The sequence below is a fragment of the Zosterops lateralis genome, assembly GCF_965231275.1.
Source record: "Zosterops lateralis genome assembly, chromosome: 4".
Taxonomy (NCBI): Eukaryota; Metazoa; Chordata; class Aves; order Passeriformes; family Zosteropidae; genus Zosterops; species Zosterops lateralis.
This window is the reverse complement of record NC_139765.1, coordinates 23,407,207-23,430,371: the sequence shown is the minus strand read 5'-3', so window position 1 is coordinate 23,430,371 and position 23,165 is coordinate 23,407,207. Positions and strand designations below refer to the sequence as shown.

The following is a 23,165-nucleotide window of genomic DNA, read 5'->3' as shown; positions in this document are numbered from 1 at the left end:
CCGTGGCCTAATGATCCTATTTTCCAGCTACAGCCCTTCCTAGAGACCTTCTGTCTGAACCGTGTGTCCGGACTGAATTCAGCAAACTTCCCGGAGCAAGACGCTGTGTTCCCCCACCCAGGGAAGCCATCTGCTCCCCTCCACCAGTTCCTTCTGCGGGGCTTGAAGCTCGCCAGCCGGGCTGGAAAGCACTCCTCCGCCTCGCTTGCCCCGGTTCTCCTCGGCCATCTTGTTAGCAGAAGGCTCAGGAACGCGGGGCTGGCTGAATCTGGGGCGGTGATGGTGTCAGCCGGAGGCGGTTTCCAGGCAACTGTCGCGTCGTGGGACACGCGAGCCAAGAACACCGGGGACACCGCGTTCCCAGCGGGCCGCCTGGGAGGGGACCGAGACACACGGAAGGAGCCGGCACACGACGGTGCGAAGAAGGAAGCTCAGGGATGGCAGCAGAAAGGGGGGGGGGGGGGCGGTGTCTCCAGAATATCCCCTCCTGCCCACTGATCATCATACCTTCCCTGGCTGGGAGCGAGCATTTTCAAGCTGGCTGCTGGTGCGTCACGTGACAAGGAAGGACTACATAATGTATGGGATTTCACATGCCTTCTGCATCCTTTGGAAGATCAAAGAGAAAAGAAATGTTGTGCCGGACTGTGCCCCAGCCCCCAGACTTATTGCAGGTGGTCCTGTGCTTCTCTGTCGTTTATCAAATACAATGCTCCACCCCTACAAGTCATGAACCATTTTTGTGCACACATCCCAGCTCTGTGTCTCTGGGTGTCACTGAAAAAGCGATTTTCTTGTAAAAAAAAAAAAAAAAAAAAAAAAAAAGCTCTTCTCTTCCACAAGTTGACAGTCCTCCCCAGCACTTGGTGATCCCACTGCCCCTCTGTGTTCATGCCCGAGGCAGTACCCCCACTCCTGCCTGCCTGCCCTCCCCTACCTGCATTAGAGGCCCTGGGAACATCCCTCCCCCTGAAATTCACATGCCTCGTAGCCCTTCCTTACACTGCCTGCCCAGCATTTCCCCTCACAGCAATGTGAATACTCACATCCCCTTTGTTTTATCCAGTTTTCTACAGGAAACTGTATGGTTTATGGGTTTTGTGGAAACTATGTGGTTTCTGAGAGGGGGCTTGAGTACAACTGGTTTTCAATGGATGAGGGAGGGTGATAAAATTGGTATGGCCAAGCATTTTTTTCCCTGTTTTATGGGAAAACAATTCTTCTGGATTCTGAGAGTGCAGCTCTGATGAACATGGGGAATGGGGCTACACAGTGCTTGGCAAGGTGTGTGCTGCAGAGGGGCAGAACCATTTTAATGCCCTGTATTCAAGAAAATGTTCTGCAGCCCTGTGCAGGTGACAGCACAGAGAGAGAGACAGGACAGTGGGGAGTCATCTGCAGCCATTGCTCTCCCTGAGCCAGTGTTGCAGCTATTGATTTGGAACTTGCTCTGTTTACTCTAACCTTGGCAGTGCCAGCTTGACCCTTAGCAGAGCTGATAAACCCCACCGCAACCTTCTGTCCCATCCTGGTGGTGTCACACCATGAGGTGCTGTGGTGACAGATCTTTCCTGCCACTCTGCTCTTGCACCAGTTGCTCTTTTGCTGTGATGCTCTAAATCCAGGAAACCTTTCTCCTATTTTTGCACAGAGGCTGCAGCCACACCAACATTTTTAACCTGTTGTGGGTGCCCATCACTTGCCAAGTGTTTTGTGTGAGGAAGGATGCGGTGCCGGCTGCAAATGCTTTTCCAGAGGAAATTTAAAATCAGCCTTCTCCTTCTTCTGCTCTTGGCCCTTCTTGTGCACCTGGTGATGGATTTTGCTCTCCCCACAACCCACAGGCCCTGCACCTGCGATACCAAAGCATCAAAAGCTGTGGGTGTCCCGTCAGGCAGCCCCATGCCGGCCAGACACAAAAAGCTGAGCCTGCGAATCCTTCAGGATTTCAGTGGAAGCAACAGCTCCTTGGAGAAAAGTTCCCAGCCACAGATAATGGGGCTGCACTTGAGGGCTGGAGAGCCAGGGGTCCAGCAGCAGCATGAAGAGGGGAATGCAGGGTGGACCAAGGGATCAAAGCTGGCCGCGCTCTTCGAGCATCCTCTTTACAACATCCAAGTCCCAGAGGTGACAGAGAAAGACAAGCTGTTTATCATCAACCCCACGGAGAAGTTCAGCCTGCGCAGCAGCAGAAGTGATGAATGGTGAGGAGCAGCTCAACCCTAGCTTGCATTTGGGGGATATGTGGGTTTGAGGGGACAAGCAGCAGGGGCCAAATGTAGTGTCCTTATGTAAATCAGCATCCTACCCCAGAGGAGCCCACATTGCTAAGCATGCTCTTCTCACATCTTAAATCCTCTACTAGCCCTGAATTTTTTGGCTGCTACCCATAAGCTTATAGCACACAGCAAAGCTAAAGGAGACTCTTGAATTATTCATTGTATTTATGGATCTATTAGGTGATCTCCTCAGCTCCTTCTCTTCCCCAGTGCAGACTAGCCCATAGTATCTCTCTCTGTATATGAGGAAGTCCCTGCACCAGATTTCTAACCAGTTTTATCCTCCTCTCGCGGTATGTTGGAGATGCAAAGCCTGTAATGTAGGTTACCTCTAACCGTGAGACCATTCCTGTCCTGCATTTTGTAGGATACTGCCTGACCTCTTTAGGTTTGGCTGTATGGTGAGCTCACTGCTGACGGCTGTCTATTTTTATCTTTGGACTACTAACCTCTAATTAGAAGGGAAGATATTAAAAGCTTTAGCATTGTAACACATAGCAGCTTCCTTATGGAAAGGACACCTTTCAAAAATTGTGCCTGCTAGAACTGGGAGAGAAAAAAAGCTGGCTTAAGAGCTGGCTTCCACAAATGGGCATTTGCCTTGTCTCTGAGGACCACCTATGGGTAGCCTTGGGTCTGGTTTGATGAAATCAATGCACAGTCTGTGTTTTCTTAGAGAGAGGCATGGATATGGGTTATAGATACCCTGGCTTAACTGTCCCATTGCAGTGCCTCTGTGCACCTAGCACAGAGGCTGGGCAGATACCCCAGAGGCTCCCTTGGATGCCAGCAAATGGCAAATTTGCAGGATGCAGGGGGACAGGGATAGTGCTGACCCAAACTTATCCCCCTAGGGAAACCCACTCAAGGGGAATGGGTTGTTGAGGATTGGAGTTCAGGTCAGTGCTGGGAATGGCTGCAAAGCCCATGCTACTCCACATGTGTGCACACATGTGTCCCCATTAATCACATGGAGGGGTGTAGCAGACTGTACTCCTGGGAGCCAATCCCTTAGGAAAAAACAATGAGATGATCTGTTCCAGCAGGGGAATAAATGCATGGATGAGAGAAGCAGATCAACCCAGGGATTTTCCATGGGGGATGGAGGGAAGACACTGTGTCCAATCCAGCCATGCTGGTGGGTCTTCCTGGCCACCAGCTTTGGGTGGGATCTGCCAGGTGCCAAAAGCCCCATGGAGGCTGAATGGGCAGGGAGTTCTACCACCATGAAACCTGGAACCCATCCAGGGCTTGCTCTGGGCTTTCTCCCTACCTCACCCTCCATGCACTGGCTCCCAGGAAGGGCCTGGGGACATGGGACCCATCCTGTCCTGACTAAAAGCTGTCATTGTTGTTGGGGTGGTGGTGGATTTTGGGCTGCAGGGTCAGCAGCAGTAAAGCCGAGACGCTCCTCCTGACAGGGAAGACAGCCTATGACGCCTACCCCACCTGGCTCAAATTCCACATCGGCATTAATCGCTATGAGCTGTACCCCCGACAGGACCCCTTGTTGCCCATGCTTCTCCAGGATTTGGCCACGCAAAGGATTGTCAGTTCAGGTACCACCTCCCTGCCTGTATCCCTGTCCACACCCCTGCCCTGCTGCCTGCCTCCCTCATTCCCATGTGCCTTCTTTCAGTCCAGAAGTCCGGCGGGACCCAGCTCAAGCTCATCATGACGTTCCCAAACTATGGGCAGGCCCTCTTCAAGCCCATGAAGTGAGTAGAGCCTGGGACAACCCTATACCTCACCTACACGGCCCTGTTAGGTAGTGAGGAGTGGCCAGAGGGAGTCATGGAGGGAGAAATGGAGAAATGCTTTATGTGCTGCCTTGCTTCAGCACCTCCATTCCAAAACTGAGGTGAGGTGAATGGCCCCATTTCTCTTGCCTTCCCTGGCCGTACTTGCTGCAAACTGGATGCAGCCTGTGATGGGGTAGTGACCTCCAGTGGTAGAAAGAAGAAGGTGGTCCATGAGGACCATCCAGGAGCCTCCAGTCCATGAAGGGCTTCCCCACCCTTGACTTGGAGGCAAGGGGTTGTGTGGGAGTCTGGATAGGGGGCTTGGAGCCACCCACTCATCAGGAAGTGACTGGAGGAGGCTGGGTCTGGCTGTGTCTCCAGTGTCACCAGGGAACACAAGGTGAGTGGTGGTTTGGAACTGATCCCATGCTTGGAGTGACCCCATCCATAATGATTGCCTCCACTGTCCCCTCTCCTTCCAGGCAGACCCGGGACCAGGAGACCCCCATTGATTTCTTCTACTTCTCAGACTTTGAACGGCACAATGCAGAGATTGCAGCCTTCCACCTGGACAGGTGAGCATAAGTTTTGCGTACTGGCAAAGCACCAGAGAAACTGCTCCTTCATCCCACCTCTCGCTCCCTGTTGTGAGGGATACCTGTGTCTTCTGTCAGTTTTAATAACTCGCTGTTATTAAACCAGCTGAGGTCAGTAAGAAATGGTTCCAAGTTCTGTGTTTCAGGATCCTGGATTTCAGGCGAATCCCCCCAGTTTCTGGCCGTTTGATCAACATAACAAAGGAAATTCGGGATATCACCACAGACAAGAAATTGGCCAAGACTTTCTTCATCTCCCCAGGTGAGCTTTCATGCTTTCTGTCCTCTCCTGTGGCCACCTGGATGGAGCTCACCTGGAGCTGGCTACTGCTGCGCCCACACTCAGACAAACTATCCTGCTGGGAACTGTTCAAGCTCCCATGGGTAGCCTGCCACAGGCCTTTGCTCCTCACAGCCTCCCTTGCCATTGCTTTGCTGGTGGCAGATGGCCAGAGTGCATGGAGCATCCTCCCTTGGCTGCTTGCTGGACCATTCTGCCTGGGGGTAACAGGCTCATTGCCTTCCTTCTCTTTGTCAACCTTTGCTTTGTCCCCATGGCCAGCGGGTAACGTCTGCTTCTACGGAGAGTGCTCCTACTACTGCTCCACTGAGCATGCCCTCTGTGGCAAACCGGACCGGCTGGAGGGCTCCATGGCTGCCCTGCTCCCTGACAAGACCCTGGCCAAGCGCCGCTCCTGGCGCAGCCCCTGGCGCCGCTCCTACCACAAGAGCAAGAAGGCTGAGTGAGATGGGGCATGGGGGGTGTGGGGACAGAGCCATGGGATGGGAGGAGGCATCTCCACAGCTGCTCTCATGGCCCCATTGCCCTCCCTTGCCTCTGCCACCAGGTGGGAGCTGAACCCCAACTACTGCGCTCAGGTGCGAGAGACACCACCCTATGACAGGGGCCATCGCCTCCTTGACCTCATTGACATGACGATTCTCGATTTCCTCATGGGTGAGCCCCTCTGTGCCTGTGTTGGGGGCTGTGGAGGTCCTTTAGGACCAACAGGCCCAAATGGCTCTATGCCATGTGGTGCCATGCCTTGTGAGTTTTGTTGGCCAAACTGCAGTGAGCTGCAGTCTTACCCATAATAAAAGCACAGGGCTGTGCCACCAGGGCATTTCCTGGGCAGAAATGGGAAAGTTCAAAGTTGAAGGTCAAGAGATTCCAGGGACACCCCAGCTGAATGCCCTGGACATGGGAAGCATCTTCCAGCATGTTCTCACAAGCAGCCCCTGGAGAGACAGAGGTGGAGATGATGCTGCCCAGGGCTCTTGCTGCCTCTTCTCTCCTCTCCCTGGGCCATTTCTTCCTCCCTGCATTGCCCCCTCACCTGCATCTGACTGGGAGACTTTACCATCTCCTCATTCCTGACCACCCAGCCATGCCTTTGTCATTACTTCTGCTCCATTTGCCACTGTTGTTCCTCTGTGGGGCTGCTGGGATGAGAAGAGGCCTGGAGGCCATGTGGTCTCTGCTCAGTTCCCCTGTACAGCCATGGCCACCCGATGGATACCTTAGAGGTACCTCCAACCCTTTTCCCCAGGCTCTGGGTTTTATTCTCACACCAGGAGAGTGGTCCATGTCCCTGCTCTCATCTCCCAGCCCAGAACCTGATGACAAATTTGTTGGCCCACCACAGGCAATATGGACCGGCACCACTACGAGACCTTTGAGAAATTTGGGAATGACACTTTCCTGCTCCACCTGGACAACGGTCGTGGGTAAAGTTGGGGAGTAGGGGCCAGCAACCACAGCAAAGGGTGGGGGAGACCTCCAGTCATGCCAAAATGCCACCCTGACACATCCTTATGGGCTTCTCCGCACCCCTAGTTTTGGCACACACTCACGCGATGAAGTGTCCATCCTGGCCCCTCTCCAGCAATGCTGCAGGTAAGGGGCCTGCCACCCACCCTGGATCTGTTGTTGGGGAGAGGCTCCTCCTATTGAGACCTCTCCCTCTTCATCTCTGGCAGCATCAAGAAGTCCACTTACCTGCGGCTGCAACTGCTGGCCACCCAGCCCTATCGCCTGAGTGATGTGCTGCGAGAGGCGCTGGCTGCAGATCTGCTGGCCCCTGTCCTGGCTGAGCCCCACCTGCAGGCACTGGACCGGCGCCTGGGGAAGGTGCTGGTGGCGGTGGAACACTGCCTGGCCAGGGCAGCCCGCCAGGAAGAGGTGCTTGTGGATGATGTGGGGTCATGGGTGTGATGAGGGGCTGGGTACCCTGCTTGACTGGGCTGTTTTGGTGTGCTGCTGAGGATGATGTGGGGATGGATGTGCACCTCTGGTTCTTTGTAGCATCAGCATCAGCATCAGGTGGCACTGGAGCTGGTAGCGTGATGAACCAGGAAAGCAGGTTACAAGGATAGCTGGGACAGGGAGGAAATTTAAATAAAAAGGTTGGCCTAGTGGAGAAGACATGAGCTGTGATCTTTCCCACCAAGATTGCTTTCCCAGCCCTGCCCTGTCCTTGTCTGCCTGGATGTGTCACTTCAGCCCTCCAAAGCCTTTTAGGAAAGGGTAGGGATTTTTCCTGCCTTTCTCCAGCAAGAGCTGCCAAACTGGAACAGCTGGCAATTTCCTTCTGCCCCACCCACAGCATGGTCATGCCCTGGTGACCCCCAAAAAGAGATCTGAGATTCCTCACTGCTGGTGTGGGGAAAATGAGGCAGAAGCTCCCAGCTACATACCACTCATCTTTGCCCTCATCCTCCCACACCCACTCAAAAACTCCTATAGCTCTGGCATCACCACCTCCTCCACAGGACCAGGAATGCAGCAAGGACAAACCCCACTCCCCTCAGAACATCTTCCCAAATCCTCTGGGAACTGCCACTGACTCCCATCACACACAAAAAAGTGGCTCCTGAGGAGGGGATGGATTAACCTGGGACTGTGCACCCTACTTAGTGCCTGGTGGCTCTGCACCCAGCTTATCCCCTGAGCCTCCCGGGGGGGTTAATCCATGCAAGGTTATGTCACCTGGAGCAGGTGCCATTGTGACAGCTACTGCCAGTGTACCCAGATTGGGATATGGGATTGCCATCTGCATGGCCAGAGATAAAGGTGTCGCTGGGGAGGAGAGATGTCCTCTGTCCCAGCCAGACACTTGCAAAGGGATGGGAAGCCACGAGAAAGGGTGAAAAAGGGCAGCTGGCACAGTGGGAGATGGAGCTGGAAAAGCTAGGCAGAGATTTTGGCTGGAACAAAAAATGGGCTCAAAAGGAAGAAAAAAAAAAAAAAAAGGGAGACAAAGAGGATCTGTGTGCGTTACACAACGGGACTGGGGACGCTGAATTGGGGTTTGTTGCGGTGTGCCCTCCCCCTGATGCTGACAGCACATCCTCCTGCCACAGCCCTGGCTTGTGTGCCAAAGGGGGCACATGGAGGAAAAGGTTTCATGGTTCTTTTGCAATAGGTTCCTTCCCTTCTGCAAGCTTAGTTTTTTGGGTTTTTTTTCTCTTTATATTATATAAATACCTTTTTGCCCCATACCCAAAGCCAGGGGGACCGTTCCTGCATAAATATAGCCTAAACAACCGCATCCAGACACAGGTGGCCAGTTGCCCTGACTCTCAGAGCTCCCCCCGGCAAATCTTTTTCCAAGGACCCGTCAGATTCAAAAGGCGGGGGTGGCTGTTTTTTCAGCCTGGTGAGTTTGCACAAGGTCCCAGCCGTGCCGCAGCAGTTCAAGGTCCCATGAGAGCAGCCTCATTTGGCTCACACGCCCCTGAAGAGCCTGCCCAGCCACCCGTGGGGAAAGAGCGATGGCAGCGGGATGTCTGGGCCCAGTGGCCCCGGGAGCAGCAGAACACGCCTGCCCAGTCGAGGTTGTGTTGGCACACGGGTGTCGAGCGGGGGTTGCCCACGCCCCAGGGATAGGTTCGGCCGTGTCGTCGTGACGGGTGGTGCGTGGGGTACGGGGATTTCCACTCCACCAGGACCAGCAAACCAGCCACCCCAGCAAAACCCCAAGGGGGCTGGGGTGCAGCCTGGCACCTGGGAGCTCCCATTTTGGGCTGGCACCCACACTCTTGGCTGGCAGCGTGGGCTGACTGCTGTCCGTGCTGGGCATGGCGGGAGGAACCTCAGGGCTGAGGTATTTGGGGACCAGGTCCCGGTGGGCAGCAGAGTGCGGATGGGCCCTTATCATCGGCCCCCCACAATGATGAAAAAAAATGAAATAAAAAGAATATGCCAGTGGCGGTAATAATAATAAATAGCAATAATGATGGTGATAAAGAGATTCCCAGAGCGGTGTCTGCCCCCCCTCTCCGCTGGCGGCGGCGGGCGGGGCGGGGCGGCGGCGGCGGGGGTGTCCTGGGGGAGGGCGGGGAAGCGGGTGCCGCCTTCCCCCGCAAAACAAAAGGGAGCGGCGGCCGCGGCGAGAGCGGCCGGGAAGGACGGAGGGGATCGTTTCCCGCTGTGCGGCACTTGCTGGTGGGTTTGCGAGGGGGATGGTGCGGCGGGGGCAAAGCCGCGGGCTTGGGTGGGGGCCAGCTCAGTACCGGGGCCTTGGGGGAAGATGTGTCCGGCCGGGGGTGCGGAGGGGCCGGGGGTAGCCGCTCCACGCGCGGCCGGTCCGCGGAGGGGAAAGGAGGCGAAGGGGTTTATCGGCCTTTACGGGGAGGCGGCTCCATCCTGGGGCACCCCGCGGCCGCCAGCTTCGGGACCCCGGCCACAGGGGTGGGGTACCTGCGAGTGGGATTCCGCTGGGTGCGTCCCTCCAGGGACCCTGCCACTGCCACTTCCTTCTCTCCCCCACCCTCTCCCCGCCCCCAGGTGAGCCGAGACCCCCTCCGTGCTGCGGCCATGTCCCGCCGCAGCCAGCGCCTTGTCACCACCCGCTATTACCCCGGGGACGATGATGCCACGACCAGCAGCAGCAGCGCATCTCTGCTGGGTGGGACACAGCTCCCCTTCAAGGAGACCGCCGGCAGGTTAGTGGACGGCACGAGGGGGGGCTCGCCCCTGCCCAAGTCTGACAGGGGTGGGGCATTCCATCCCACACCAGGGACCTTCCTGGGTGAGGTGTGGGCATAGATTGCAGAAGGGAGCATGACGGTGAGCCTGACGCATATCGGCATGGCCACCTTGGCACCGGCTGTGCCCCTGCTCTGCCAAAGCCCCGCGCTCCCTGCCCAGCCACCTCTGTGTCCCCAAGGGCCCGGCACGGGAGCCTGCCGTGGGTGGCCGGGTGCCAACTCCCAGCTGCAGCTGGATGGCGACAGGGAGGAGGGAGGAAAGAGGGAGGTGCGCTGTAAGTGCCGGCCGGAAAACCGCAGCGGTGCGAGCGGAAGCGATGCCTGGGACGGGCGGGAGGCCTCTGCAAAGTAGAGGTTGCAGCCTCCGAAAGCTGCCGCCATCCGGTGTGGAGGGAACTAATGCTGGACGAGAGATTGGGGTGGATTGGGATTTTCCCCCATGGGTGCACTGTGACCACTCCTCCCCCCTTCCCCTGTAACCACACATGTCTGATGAGCCTATTCCCGCCTCCCGCAGGACGATCAGGAGGAAATCGAGTAGCACAAAGCGCCTCACTCCCGCCCCCAGCACCCAAACATCCTACTATAGCGAGTCCATGATGAGCGAGTCCTACCTGGGGGGCAGTCAGGGCCTTGCTGCCCTGGGTAGCTCCATGCTGGATGATGACCTGGACAGCAGCACGTACTGGGGTGAGCCCTTCCACTCTCCTATAGCAGCTGGGGACCTCCCTGGACACTGGGGAGTGTTGGGGCAACTGCCCAGGCTGGCTGACTGGGTTGCCCCTTTTGGAAGTGATGCTGGGTGATTTTTCAGTGGAATTCTGTGTTTTGGGCCAGGTGGAGAGCTCTCCACCAGGAGGAGAAGAGGCACAGGGGACACTGAGTCCAGTAAGATCAATGGGGTGCTAGAGAGCAAGACATATGACACCTACACATCTTCGTCTGGGTACTCCTCGGAGGACGACTACACTGGTAGGGATGCACTAGTCTGTCTGTACTGGCAGGAATGCAGGGGAGGCATCCCCAGGGGGCCCAGCCCATGGCCTGGTTGTACCCATTGTTCTGCCAGTCCCCACTAGATGCTACCCCCAGTGCAAAGCCTTTGCTGTGGGCAATGTACTGGGATGCTGCCTGCATTGGTGACTTGCTGCTTCCTTTCCAGGTCACTATTTCTCAGTCCAGAGTAGCTCTGGGTCAGGTCTGAGAACTGCAGCCTCCCAGGTGGGCTCCTTCCTCTGGCAGGTGTTCACCTCCCCAGGTAAGTGGAGGGCTGGCAGGGGCACTTCTACCAGCAGTGTTCTTGCTAGTCAGCATCTCTATTCTCCAGGTGCTGTGTGTGCTATTCCCTGTTTGGGTGGAGGGGTTTTATCCCCTCATGGTGCTACCCCTGGGCATGGAGGGGACATCTCTGCCAGGACTCCTTCTGAGGCTTGTTTTTTTTCTCCTGGCAGTTCAGTTAATAGGGTGGCTGTTCTCAGGGCTGGAAGGGGCCTGGCACCGTCTCACTGGCACAGCTTCCCACCTGGACAGCGTCCCCTTCTCCAGGTGAGTGTGCTGTGGGGGGACACCAGGATGGGGGAAGCGTGGGTAAAGCCTGCAGGACCCTGTAAAGGGGAGGCACCTTTGGGGTGGTGGTTGTCTTGTCATCTCTGCTTTCCCTCTGGCCCCCATCCCAAGATGATGGAAGGTGGCTGCAGTCCTCCAGGCACTTCTTTCTTCTCCATGCTCCAGGCGCTACCCACGTCTGAAGAGGTCCTTGCAGCTGCTGCTGCTCCTCCTGCTCCTCACTGCTGCAGCCTATGGTGAGCTACCCTCCCTTGATGTGCTGCCCTGAGATCTGGGGCAGTGCAGAGCATCCCAGTGCCACAGCTGGGAGATGGGATGGCCTGGAGCTCAGTGCTTATGTCTTCTGGTAACCTGGTCCATCTGCATCCTTGTGCCAGTGTTCTGGTAATCCCCGGAGATGCTGATGGCTGAGCCTCTGCACCCTGTCCACCCTGTCCACTGCTCTGTCCCATTACCTGCCTGTGGTTTTGACTATCTCATCCTTCTGTGCCCAGGAGCTTGGTACTTCTACCCATATGGGCTATCGACACTCAGCCTGCCTTCCTTCCCGTGGTGGGGAGCTGGAAAACTTTCCTTCTCCTCCAATGTTCCTGGGGCAGGGGACCTGACCACGCTGGACCAGGTAAGCTTCAGCAAAGGCATGATAATGGCTCAGGTGAGATGAGTGCCTTGCAGGGAGAGCTGGGACAGTGTGATCCATGGCTGAACAATTGTTTCTAAGGTATGAGGAAGGGTGGAGAATGGGGCAGATGATGGCTCCACACTGGCTTCCCCCCCCCAGCTTGTGGCCATCTCACTCTTGGCATGTCCCTGGGATGGAGCAGGGGGAACATCTGCCATTTCCTGGGAAGCAACAGATGAATAAGATGCCACTGACTCTGGGGAATGGGTGGTCAGGGTCCCCCTTCACAGGGGTCCTGTGGAACAGGCACTTCCCTGGGGAGCTGCATCACATGCTGGTTTTGTCCCTGCAGGGGGGACACCGACTCCTGGCTTGCTTCCAGTCCCTGGAGAAGCGCTTTGAGGCACTGGAGGCCGAGCTGTCACGGTGGGAGTTGCGTCGTGGGGCAGCAGCAGTGGCAGCAGGGGGAGAACCACCCCCGGGGGACATCCTTACGCTGCTGGAGGGGTTGGTGAGCCGCCAGGATGCGGGGCTGAAGGAGCGTCTCCGCACTGATATGGCCAACCACCTCCAGGTGAGTGACACGAGGAATGCAGGGAGATGGGGGTGTGCAGGTCCAGGCTTTGATAGTCCACCCTATTCCTCATCCTTCAGGGCGAGATGGATGCGTTCCGAGCCCAAGTGCAGAGAGATTTAGATGAGCGCCTGAGCAAGACGGCCCAAGCTTCCCAGGTGAGCAAACAAGCATGTGGTGGTACCTGGACAGGACACCCTCACCAGTGGTGTCATGGGTCTCACCCCTTCCCCTTTTCCCGGTAGGAGATGGAAGCGCACTTGCTGGAGCTGAGCTCGGAGTGGCAGAGGTAACGCTGGCTGTGGGGCAGTGCCATTGCTCTGTTAGGGGCAGGCAGGTACCTGGGTGAATCTCCCTCAGCCAGGCTTAGGAGGGGTTTGTAGGCCTGGTTTGGGACAACAGAGAGATCAAGAGGGCGTAGGCTGGTGGGGGAAGGAAGGAAGGAGATACATATGTGGGTATCAGCGGGAACCAGCACTGTGCCCTTCTGGCCAAAAAGGCCAGTGTTATCCTAAGGTGCATTAGAAAGGGCATTGTCAGTAGGTTGAGGGAGGTAATCTTGCCCCAGTGAGGCCACCTCTGGAGTGCTGTATCCAGTTCTGGGCTCCCCAGTACTAGAAAGACATGGAGTTCCTGGAGCTGGTCCAGCAGAGGGCTATGGGGATGATGAAGGGACTGGAGAATCTCTCTTATGTGGAAGGTGAGCTGAGCCTATTCAGCCTTGAGAAGAGACAACTGAGAAGGAACCTCACCAATATCTATCAGTATCTGAAGGGAGGGTGTCAGAAGGATGGAGCCAGGCTCTTCTCAGCGATGCCAAGCAATAGGACAAGAGGCAATGGGTAGAAAGTGATAACACAGGAAGTTCCACCTGAATATGTGGACAAACTTCTTTACTGTGCAATGACCACACACTGGAACAGATTGTCCAGAGAGGTTGTGGAGTCTCCCTTCCTGGAGATAGTCCAGAACCGTTTGGATGCAATCCTGTGCCATATGCTCTGGGATGACCCTGGTAGAGCAGGGAGGTTGGACCAAATGGATCCCCCGTGGTCTGTTCCAACCTGACGTGCTATTCCATGGCTGCCAGCAGGGCTCCAAGAGCAATGGCAGCAAATGACCTTTGCCGCTGTCATTTTGCATCCCTGTGAATGTGGCCCTTCAGCTGAGGGGTGAGCTGAGGATGCTTTCCCATGGGATGCAGTAGAAGAGGTCACTGCCAGTGGAATTAAAACTGGGTCTGGAGATGGGATTGAGCATAGGTGATGTGGGATGAACCTCTTCCTCCAGCTTGCAGAGGGGAAAACTGGGCCTATTGGCACGAGGTTTTGTTACCTTTCTCTTGGCACAGCTCAGTGCAGGAGAGCCTGCGAAGGACCTTCCAGCAGGAGGTGGGCAAGCTGGAACAGGAGGTGGCAGTGCTGAGGAGGGAGCTGGCAAGCCTCAAGTCAGACCAGAAAGTGATGGGGAAGCACGTGGAGGGGATACTGGAGCAACTGAAGACAGTGCAAGCTGATGTGAGTCCCTCGTCCCCAGCCTGTTTGGCAGAAAGGCAAGCAAGGGTCCCTGCTCCAGGGCTGAGCTCCGTCCACACTGTTCCAGGTGGAAGCGCAGTTCCCAGTGTGGATCAGTAGGTTCCTGTCACAGTCCCAGCAAGATGGTGCTGCTGCCTTTGTCCTCCAGCGGGAGGACTTGCAAGCAGAGCTCCAGGCTCTGGAGCACAAGATCCTTGCAAAAGTCCTGGAGGACCAGAGACTCTCAGCACGGGATGCTCAAGCTGGTATTGGAGTGGCCCTGCGGCAAGGAGGGACTGCAGGAGTGACAGAGGAGGTGAGTACTGGCCTGAGCCCCAGGGACATGAGGTGGTCATGAGGTGTGGGCTTAGGGACTGTGCAGGGGCACAGTCATGTGTGCAGGGGGCTGGCATGTGTGCCTGGCAGATGGCAGAGGCATAAGGACAGCCCCCACAGCTGAGATATTGATCCTGGGCTCACAGGATGCAAGAGCACCCTTGAAACTCTTTCTCTGCCACTCACTTCTCAGTTTGTGCCTGCTCTGTGCTCTGGAAGAGGTCACAGATGGTAATAGCTGCAGCCCTGCAAGGCTCTTATTGTCTTAAAATCCAAGCTTCTGCTTATGCATCCTTCACCTGGAATGTGGGACAGGTCCCAGCAAGGCTTCCATGGTGGAGCATCTTGCTTATCCCTATTCTTCCAGCAGCACTGCTGAGTTGTTTGGTGCAAAGCATTTCAGCAGAATGACACCAAGGGGAAAAAATGAGCCTGCTTGCTTTGGAAAGAATTGCTGGCAATTCCCTGTGGAGGTAGTGGAGGGAGGGGTCAAGCTGGGATTAGCAGTCTCCATAGTCTGCAAGCTTTGTGTACTCCTTAAAGTTTAGACCCAAAGTAATGCTGCAGGGTCCTAGCTCCTTAGGCTAGGTTTTGCTCTGGATGGATGCTCCAGCCATCTTCTCCTTTTCTGGATGGGAGGAGCTCCCATCAGTCTTGTGGGACAGGGCAGGAGGGACCAGCAGATGATTCTGATGGTCTGTCAGGTTGTGTCTGGTGGTACCTCTCCTCCCTCTGGGCCAGCCCCTCTTGGGGACAGGCAAGTGCAGCGTGCCTGGGTGCTGCTGCCCCTTCACTGCACAGCTCCTCTCCCCTGGGGTATTTTTAGCAACTCTAACAAGGCTTCCCAGCCAAATGCGTGTCCTCTCATTTTTGCCACGGTGATTCATCCCTTGGCTGTTCTGTCTGCTGGCTGTCTTGTGGGAAGGTCCTTGCACCCTCTGTCCCTGCAGGGGCAGGTGGGTGGGGGGCAAGATAACAGCCCCAGTTCATCACCCTCCTGTGCCTTTTGCCCCCGCTGCAGCAAGTGCATCTCATCGTGGGCCAGGCCCTGAAGCGCTACAGTGAGGACCGTGTGGGGATGGTTGACTATGCCCTCGAGTCAGCAGGTAGGTGGTCAGGACAAGCCAGCCATCCTGGGGAAGTGACCACAGGGTGCTGGCATGCAGCTCACCTGCTGCCATCCCCTCTCATGCCAGGGGCCAGTGTAATCAACACTCGCTGCTCAGAGACCTACGAGACACGCACAGCACTGCTGAGCTTGTTTGGCATCCCCCTGTGGTACCACTCTCAGTCCCCCCGTGTCATTCTGCAGGTGGGCGCTGAGTGGGCTTGTTCTCATGGGGGTTTTATTGGGCTTTGATTGTTGCTCCAAGCCAGCAGCCAGGCTGGTGGGAGAGAAATTATTCTGATGGTAAAATTGCTGGTGTCTCACTTCCATGCTCATAGCCAGACGTCAACCCTGGGAACTGCTGGGCATTTCGTGGCTCCCAGGGCTTTGCTGTCATCCGCCTCTCCAGCATTATCCGCCCCACGGCCGTGACGCTGGAGCACATCTCAAAGGCCCTCTCACCACGGGGGACCATCCCCAGTGCCCCCAAGGACTTTGCTGTCTATGTGAGTGCCCTCGCCCAGATCTGAGGTGGGGGGACAGACACAGTGGGAGGGCGCTGGAAGGGATGGCTGAAAAAACCCATATCTGGCTGTGGGGTGCTCAGGGGTTAGTCTTACCCTAAATAAGAGGAAGAAGCAATACTGGTAGGGAGAGGGGCAGCACCAGGTTTCAGAAACAGTTTGTGGGACACAGGGACAAACGCACTTGAGTAGGTGTAACTTTTGGTCTTCTCCCCCCCTTTATCCTTCCCCACTGGTCCCTGTTCCCATTTGTCTATTTTGACCTGGAAGAGCAGGAGCAGGGGCCAAGCACGCTTGTGTCTCCCTCTCCCTCTTCTGCCCTGGATGTATGCATCAGCTCTGGTCTCCCTCTCTGATGACCCTTGGTTCTCCCTTTCTGCCTCCCTGCCCTTCCATAGGGCTTAAAAGAAGAAGGAGAGGAGGAGGGCCTTCTCCTTGGACAGTTCACCTACAACCACGATGGCGACCCCATCCAGACATTTTACTTGGAGGTAAATGCTTTGCCCCTGGAGCACCTGGCCACTGAGAAAGAAATGGGGCCTCTGAGGTCCCTGAGCCTTAGAGAGCCCTCAAGGTATCAGGTTTTTCTTTTCTCCCCAAGGGTGACTCCATTGGCACATACCAGCTGGTGGAGCTCCGGGTGCTGAGCAATTGGGGCCATCCTGAATACACTTGCATCTACCGTTTCCGCGTGCACGGGGAGCCGGCACACTGATCCCCAGCCCTGCACTGGATGAGGAAGGATGCTGTTGGGCTGACAGCAGGAGGGGATGTGTCTGGTTCACTGTTTCGAACGTAGAAATCCTGGCGTGTGTCAGCAGCTGCCCCAGGAAGCTGCTCCCCTGGAGGGAGGAGAAGAGCTGGTGTTGAAGGGGTGAGGCTTTCACTCTTCCAAGGACCGGGGTGGTGATGCAAGAGCATCCCACGTGGGTCCTAGCGCAGCCTGGCTTGTTTTCAGTGCATATGGGACATTTAAACTTTTAAAGCTAACTTTGTATCGGGTTTGCGCTACCCCTCTTCCCTGTTGTCCCACTCCTTTCTAGCATGGCCAGGGCTTGGGAAAGATGTGTCATTTTGTGATGCGCTTCATGCGGGTTTGGTACAAGGGATTGGTGCATGCGACCATGGTGCCTGACTTGGTGCTGCCACAGTAGATGGAAGCTACCAGTCATGCATGACCACCATTGTGACCTCCACACAGGGTCACTTCTCTTGCCTTGGTGTTGGTTTGGGTAAAGATCTCCAGCCGTCTAATGCTGGGCTGGCAGAGAGGAAATAAGACAGTATTAATGAAGTATTAACATAAAACTAATGGTTTGGGGCAGCAGGAGGAGAGGAGTGTGGCATGTGTTGGTGGCAGAGCCCATGTTGGTGCTGCCGTCCATCCACTCAAGCCCTCCTGCTAACAGTAGCCGAGTTGGGTCTTGGTGATGCTGTTGGCCTCCCTGGCTGCCCTCCCCAGTGTTAAGCTTGATGATGCTATTGAAAAGTTCTGTTGCTTGCTTTTCCTTTGGGGTTTGTTCTGATTTTTTTTTTTTTTTAAGAGGAGTGGGGAGCTATTTTCCAGTTAGGGTGTTGGGGCTGGGGTTTTTTTGTGGGGGGGGTGGGTTGTAGTAACAAAGGGAAAAAAAAACTTTTTCCATGCAATTTGTACTTAACCAGAGAATGTTACATGGTGCCACTTGGATGAGTGGCTTAGATGCGGAGACGGCTAGAGCTTTTTTTTTTAGTAGAATAGCACACACAGTAGGATAAGCTAGAATGAGATGAGCAGAGCTGTTTAAAATACAGGCCTTATGTTGTTGGTGGCTTGGTAGCTGAGCTTGGAAGCTGGGGTCCTCTGTGCACTGCTACTGGTGGGGTGCTGTGGAGGTATTCCTGCCCTTCTTGCTCTAGATGTCCTCTGAGACTGCAATGTGTGGCTGTGGCCGCTTGCCCATGGCTGCATCTGTATATACTTGACTGTTAGCAGCAAGTGGGAGTTGCTGCCCCAGGGCTTTGTAGGGTTCTTGTGGCAGGAGACAGGGCAATCGCCAGGACTTGCAGGTGCCAGCATACAGAGCCACCTCAGCCTGCAGGGCTCCCTCAGCTCTTGGGTCCTTAATGGCAAATGGTTGGTGCAGGCTGACCTCCTTTCTCTTCAAAGGGCTCCCTTTTCCTCCTACCTCTCCTCACTGGCATTATGCTGTTTTATGAGCCCTGGCTGTGGGAGGACTGGCCTGGAGCAGGAGGGAGAGTTCAGCCTGCAGTGGGCATGTAAATCTTGCCTGTGTTGTTGGGATGGTTGGAGGCACAGCAGGGGTTTGCAGGAAGGATGCACAGGATTCCCCTTCCCCAGACTGGGGAATGCTAGGGCCATTTGGCCTCTCCAGCTCCTGGCTGCCTGCATGACAGTTTGGCTTATGTTCTTGGATGGTGTTAACAGCCTTCAGCTTTGTGTTGTTTCATTGAAAGAGCTCAAGGGCTCATGGTCAGTGTTTCAGTCTGGTATCGTCCTTCCCCTGACGATATCAACCACGTGTTGATTCCCACTCTGCTTGAAGCAATATAGGCATAGAGGAGGAGGAGGGGCTGAAAAAGTGTCTCAGCATCCCCTGATGGACGTCAGGCAGAGCTGCTGAGCCTTGACTCCCTCCATGCCAGCCTGGGAGAGTGAGGATGGTGGCATCCATCTGAAGGGGTCTCCTTGCTCCGAGCAGGGGAAGTGAGCACAGAGGGCACGGTCCTGTCTCCAACAGGTTAAAATTACCCTGTGGAGCCTCTTGCAGAGCTGGGAGGCCCTGCTGCAGGGAGAAAGCTGACCTGGAGCCAGAGCCAGGGACTATAAATTCTCTCCTATATTGAGCATAGTCTTAATTCTTGGCATCCACAGCCAGAGTTATTTTAAACTTGTCTACAGCTGCTGCTTGCCTTGGAGTCATGTCCATAAGTGCACTGAGCACATGGAGTTGTGCTTTTATGAACGCCTAGACCTGTTCTGGGTTTGGCAGACCAGCTCCTGTATTTATTTGAATCATAAAGAGGGCAAAGATTAAGCTCTCCCTTTTTCTCACCTTTCACTGGCTGCTGGAGCAAGAGCTATGAGCCTGGGGCCTTCCTTCTGGGTCCCTGGTCTCTGGTTTGGACTCTAAGGACAAGAGAAGGTCTTTGCCCAAGAAAAAAATGGTTTTGTGTTAAATCAGGCTGGTGGGAGGCAGGAAAGGTGACCTCTTCCCCAACAAAATGGAGTTGTAGTGGGATCTCTGCCCCTTCCACATGGGTGTTAACTGCTCTGTCTGGGTTAGGGAGCATTTGGCTTTACAGTGCATGTCCTTTGGACATGAAAATCTTTGCTGTTCCAAGTAAAACTTCCTGGGGCCACCAGTGAGAGCTCATCCTGGGGCTTTGTGCTCTTTTCAAACTGGTTTTAGAGGCGTCACCATGCCATCTGTGTGAGGATCCCCATGAACATATGCTGGGGCTGCATATGGGTTTTCAGCCCCCAAATTCAACATCACTGCTGGGCTGCAGCCTGAACAGCTGTGCTGAGTGTCCAGAGCCACCGGCTCTTGAGATTGGAGCTTGCAGCATTTCTGCAGCACATCCCAGAGCTGCAGAAGAAAAGGGGACAGAAACCTGCTGCTTCAGCATATGCTTCATTGCCCAGGGGTATTTATTTCTCGATCTAATGCTGAAGATGAGCCTGGTGAGGCGGGAGAAATGCAGAACAGCTGTGGGAGCAGATTTCTCTTTACCTCTCCATTTCCCTCTATTCTCCCTCTCAGTTTGCCCTACACACGTTACAAATTAGCCCTGCAGAAACAGATGGTTACAGACAGGGGTTTGTGTTTGATGCTGTAGCCTGTTGCAAATGCTGCACTGTTTTGTTTTATTTTTTAATCAACTGATTGTAATTTATGCCTATGCAAGAAGAAAAGAAAAATGACCAAGACATAAATTATACCAAAACTGCCCCGAGTGGTTTGGATGTTTTGTAATTGATTGTGCTGTTGGGAATGATGTACAGTTGGTAGATAGACAAAGCTATTCTTGGAGCTCTTCTATGTAGTTTTATGGCAAATCCTTATTTTCCAGCCTGATGCACTAATTCTAGGGCCAGTTAACAAACTTACCCTCTTGTCATTGAGCAGGCTTAAGGATGCAAAAACTACTTGAAACAATGCTGAAAACAAGACTTATCCTAAAACCTCCAATTCCTTGGGACTAAAAACTTCTACTAGACTTAAGTCTGTGGTATCATGGCTGTCCTAATTCTGCAGTCACCTCCCAAGCCCTCCCATCCTTTGCCTTACCATGAGGAGAGCCCAGTTGGCCCCGAGGAGCAGCAAATGAGGCTGAGTTAGCAGGGGCAAAGCCTAACATAAACCCCCATTCAGGGTATCTGCATGCTTCTCTTTCCTTTCACATGAGCTGTTAACTACTCATCAGCTACAAAGCAGGCGGAAAGGAAACATTTAATTTTCCTTAGCATGAGAACGGCTGAAAAACGGGAAATTGAACTGGCCTGAGGAGGGTCACAACCTTGTCTGCTTAACCTGGGCTTGGAGAAAGGCTTATGTTGAGGAATACCATGCAGCTCCTCCTAGAAGACCATGCCAAGGCCAGGCTCGCTCTCTGCTGGCTTGCTCTCTTTCCTCCAGGAGAAGGGCTGTGTAAGCCTCATCTTTGGCTACCACAGCCCAACGCTTATCTACAAAAGGGCTGTGCAGACTAGAAAAAGCCTTTGTGAAGCTCTGAGGTCAACTGAGGAGACCCTGCAGAGTTCCACTGTATTTGCAGAAACAGGTGAGGTGCATATCCCAGGGAGCACAGTACACAGGCATTGCAAGTGCTGTGATAATGCTGCACCCTGTAGCAGTTTCTCTCATGGAGCTGGCCCCAAGTGATTTGCTAGAGCTGTTCTTCACACCCATTCACACACAGCTCGGAGAGCATAGCTCGTGCCACACCCATGTTCTCATTTTACCACTCTGCTACCAAGGTGCACTTCATTTTGGCCAGACTAAAAACTGTCAGGGCTGTGCAGAGGCTCAGCTGCAGGTCTCCTGTGCTGTACCATGCCCTGCCCAGCCGTCACTATGAGCACAGCATCCTTGTAGCTGGCAAAGGAACCTGGTGCCAAGAAAACTTCCTCTGGCTTTCAGCCTGGTTTTCCAGAGGGACAAAAATCAAGAAGACACACTTGGACCTGGAACAAACTTTTTAAAATTTATTTTATAGATCACACCAGCATGAGTGATCTGTAAATGCTGGTCACAAAAGAGAGATCACACCACCTCCTTTACACAAATTGAAGTGAACCTTCTTTCAGTCTCGGCAGTCTCCTTCATTTGGAGCACAAGGAATGGAAAAAGAGAAAACCGCCTGGAGCTCCCTGCTCCCCTCAGAAGCAGAGGGCAGTGAAATCAGATGCAGTTTGATGCTGCTACAGGGCCAGAAGACAAGCCAGGCCCTCGTGCCCTGCTTAGCCACACCTCACACCCTCTCGCAATGTGGGTGCTATTAGTGTTGTAGCCGCCTATAGTTCCTCCCTCGCCAGGAGAGTGCTGGTATTTAGGCACATAGCTTGGAAAAGGACTATCTGACCTCCCCCTTCCACCCACTGCAGTCTCTAAGGCAAAGGACCCTTGTCTCCAAACCACATTTCTCGCCTCTCCCGTGCCTCTTAATGCTCTTGGAGTGCTGGTGTTGGCAGCGGGAAATGCGCTCTGCTACTCAGCCAATCTGGAAACCTATCCCAAGTCACAAGGTGAACTGGAATGAACTCACACAGGTGACACAGAGTGAGGAACAGGAACAACCTGCTAAGGAGGGACAGAAACTTTGCAGTCTCTCTCTAATTAAAACAGAAGTCCTTCATTGGAGGAGGAAGCCCTCAGAGAAACCGAGCCTGACTGTGCCTGCTGGGGAGAGCCATGATTTGCTGAGGATGCCACCTCCTCCTCAAAATGCTACCACACTCCCAGAGCTCACCACAAGCTGGCAGAAGATAATTCCAGTCCTCACCAGAGCTAAGCGAGGAGGCAGGATTAGAAGAAAACAGATCAAAATAAGCAAGGAATCAATCACTTGAAAAACTCATTAAATGGTTAAAAAAAACCATTCCACCAGTAATTTGCTAACTGTCCTTGCAGGGCCTTCTTGGAGAAGCCAGAATTTCTCATTACAAAAAATAAAATCTTAAAAAAAAATTCAGTGAAAGACAAATTACCACATACTTCCAACCTTGAAAGCACTTCTATAAATTTGGTACCAATTTGTCACTGCCCTCTTTGGCCAAGAGGGGAGATGACAAATCCTACCTCTGCCTTGGCAAAGTTTGGCCAGTGAGTTCCAAAAAAGTTTTGGAAATCTTGGAGTAAATAAAATCAAAGGGAGGTCATGTTAGCCTGGTATGTAAATGTATCTTGCCACCTGTGACCTCTGTCCGTCGAGGTGAGAAGGTTTTCTCTGGCTCAAGGGACGGACTGACTGCTCCTGCACTGTTCTTAATACTGTCAGTGGAGCTGCTGCAGCCTTAAGAAGCAGGTTAGATATGCTCCAATGTGCACTGAACAAACACTAGAAAAAGCAGCATGATGGGAAGGGGAACAGGATTGGTAAATGTCTGCCCATTTAACTCTGTTGCTAGTTAAAAATTTAAGTGCTATCAACATTATTTGAGGATATTGAGCATAGGATCCTTGAACTTAACATCAACAACTCCTTTCCAATTTGTTTCCCTCTTAGATATCCAACTAAGGAACTTGCCCACTATCTCCTTCAAACTTCAGTCATTACAACATTAAATTAATAGTTTAAGAGGGAGGGAATCCAAAACATATTTGGCACAAAGCCACAGTGGTGATGAAATGATGCTCCATGGAGCCATCCTAAACAACCTGTTTTAACCTTTGCAAGTCTGAACTATCAGGCATCTGATAACCCCTGGATGTAAGACAGCAAACAGGGGAGAGCAGCAAGTCCTATGGACAGAAAGGGGTGAGGGAGGAGGGAGGCAACTAACTGGTTCTTTGCAGCTCTATCCAGATTTCCCTCTCATCTTCATGCACACAAAATATAATAAAAAACTAATAAGAATAAAAACTAAGCCCATGATGTACAAAAATGTGTTGACAGAGGGAGGAGGAAGGTGTCAGTTACTCAGTTCTCTGTCTTATCACCTTCATTAGCTTATAAATTATGTTCCTCTCCATCACTTCCTGCAGGGAGGAGGGACAATTCTTCTGCAGCCAATCAGCTGGGATGGGTTTTGGTTTATGCTGCTCTGGATCTTTTGGATAAGAGATGAAGGGAATGGGAGGAATTCCTC

General features: G+C 53.8%; 2 protein-coding genes across 3 annotated transcripts; both read left to right on the top strand.

Moving 5' to 3' along the window:
- Positions 1-1,725: 1,725 nt before the first annotated feature.
- LOC310909140 (extracellular serine/threonine protein kinase FAM20C-like) lies at positions 1,726-6,832 on the top strand (the record flags this gene model as incomplete). Its single annotated transcript, XM_083860705.1, has 10 exons — positions 1,726-2,204; positions 3,663-3,838; positions 3,919-3,997; positions 4,504-4,596; positions 4,764-4,879; positions 5,180-5,360; positions 5,466-5,575; positions 6,264-6,345; positions 6,455-6,514; positions 6,598-6,832. 10 exons carry the CDS (start codon positions 1,726-1,728, stop codon positions 6,830-6,832), a joined length of 1,611 nt encoding a protein of 536 aa, XP_083716831.1.
- A 1,735-nt stretch (positions 6,833-8,567) lies between these two features.
- SUN2 (Sad1 and UNC84 domain containing 2) lies at positions 8,568-19,986 on the top strand. 2 transcript variants are annotated; one of them, XM_083859222.1, is made up of 18 exons: positions 8,569-9,064; positions 9,407-9,564; positions 10,127-10,299; positions 10,447-10,581; positions 10,772-10,867; positions 11,061-11,154; positions 11,341-11,411; positions 11,670-11,797; positions 12,150-12,371; positions 12,452-12,529; positions 12,617-12,660; positions 13,723-13,888; positions 13,974-14,201; positions 15,243-15,327; positions 15,418-15,533; positions 15,668-15,835; positions 16,252-16,344; positions 16,455-19,986. In XM_083859222.1, the coding sequence occupies exons 1-18, from the start codon at positions 8,819-8,821 to the stop codon at positions 16,566-16,568; spliced, it is 2,415 nt and encodes an 804-aa protein (XP_083715348.1). In that variant the 5' UTR covers positions 8,569-8,818; the 3' UTR covers positions 16,569-19,986. The 2 variants fall into 2 exon arrangements, 1 of the variants encoding a protein (XP_083715348.1); XR_014589834.1 differs by lacking the exon at positions 16,455-19,986 and having other exon boundaries at positions 8,568-9,064; positions 15,672-15,835.
- The last annotated feature ends 3,179 nt before the right edge of the window (positions 19,987-23,165 follow it).